The sequence below is a fragment of the Priapulus caudatus genome, unplaced genomic scaffold (assembly GCF_000485595.1).
Source record: "Priapulus caudatus unplaced genomic scaffold, Priapulus_caudatus-5.0.1 Scaffold1332, whole genome shotgun sequence".
Lineage (NCBI taxonomy): Eukaryota > Metazoa > Priapulida > Priapulimorpha > Priapulimorphida > Priapulidae > Priapulus > Priapulus caudatus.
In genome coordinates, this window is record NW_014578393.1 from 2,380 (window position 1) to 3,911 (window position 1,532).

The window sequence follows — 1,532 nt, forward strand, 5'->3', positions numbered from 1 at the left end:
GTGTGTGTGTGTGTGTGTGTGTGTGTGTGTGTGTGTGTGTGTGTGTGTGTGTGTGTATGTGTGTGTGTGTGTGTGTGGCTGCGTGTGCGTGCGTTCGCGTTTACGTGGGCGCGTGCGCACGCGTGTGCGTTCGCTTGAACCTGTATGTGTGTATGCACGCGTGCGTGCGTGCGTGCGTGCGCGTGCGTGCGTGCGCGGCTGCGTGCGTGCGTGCGTGCGTGCGTGTGTGCGTGCGTGCGTGCATGCGTGCGTGTGCGTGCGTGCGTAACTTACGCTCGCCGTTCGACTCCATGCGGGAAGCCGTGTTAACGGAATCTCCGAAGAGGCAGTAGCGAGGCATCGTGAGGCCGACCACACCAGCGACGCACGGACCTGCACAAACAACAAACACACACGTCCCTATATACTATCATATCAAGAGCTAATAATACCTAGAGTGTACAACGGAAAAACGGGAAAATAGTGCTATTTCACGACATGATTATTCTACTTTGCCCGTGAGTCTAAAATAATTTTATGGTATTGCATTCATATTAATTATTGTATAAGCAGAATTCTTTGCTCTCTAAAATAAGACCAACCGCTTGTCAATACGCTACTCCTAGGCTGAGATATTGGCTCGTAAACTTCTTCTCCCACAGGCCTCACGGCGCCTCGCATCTACATCAGTCACCACCCTTCTCGCCCCTAAACCTTATTTGGCTATCGGTTTCCGTCACCGCTTGGAGCGCTGATCACTGACGTCACAGCACCAAATTTGGTGTTCTTACTACACCATAGCAACTGCGTAGCGTATCACTTTTAGTATTAGTATACAGTGGAGCTAGTCTAGTAGTAGTAGTAGTAGTACTAGTAGACATGACCCATTGTGTACACAGTGCAGTACTACTACAGTATACAGAATACTGTAGTATGCTAAAATAAGACTGTTTCGAACTTATCAGATTCTCAGGCTCAATCTTAGTTTAGTACACAATCGGAAATACATTTGCTGGGTCCCAAACTTGGATTAGTCTCAAAAGTCCAAGGGCAGATCAACAAAACAATGTTGTAAGGTAGGTAGACTACGGACTAAAGACTATACTCTATAGACTATAGTCGCGGATTACAGACTATAAAAAACTACTATTATAACTATAAATTGTATTTATAAGACGCTTACCTTATATTTATCAGCGATGTTGATGAAAAGAAATATTCCATACACAATCCCATATGTTGGATACGTTTTGGATTACGTATATACGTTTATACGATATACGATTATACGATTAGGATACGTATTGGATTCGACGACAACGAAACAAAGGACTGAAGGAGTTCCGCTGTGTTTGTTTACAAAACCAGTCTGAAGCGGTTCCCCCGAAGGCTACCGCCGGCTACCGAGTGCCGTTCATTCATAAAGTCATCACGGAAACAACCGAACTTTCACGAAGCAACCTTAGGGGCGAGGAAGATGGTGACTGATGCGCTTAATGCAATACCATAAAATTATTCTAGACTCGCAGGCAAAGTAGAATAATCATGTCGTG

The 1,532-nt window shown here is 45.4% G+C and overlaps 1 protein-coding gene across 1 annotated transcript in view; it reads right to left on the reverse strand.

The window, feature by feature from the left end:
- Positions 1-273: 273 nt before the first annotated feature.
- Positions 274-1,532, reverse strand: part of LOC106816265 (guanylate cyclase 32E-like) — a gene marked incomplete at its 3' end in the record, with an annotated part of 43,868 nt that continues 42,609 nt past the window's right edge. The window contains exon 11 of the mRNA XM_014820845.1: positions 274-372. Within this exon, the coding sequence (XP_014676331.1) occupies positions 274-372 (99 nt within the window). The remainder of the gene's footprint in view (positions 373-1,532) is intronic.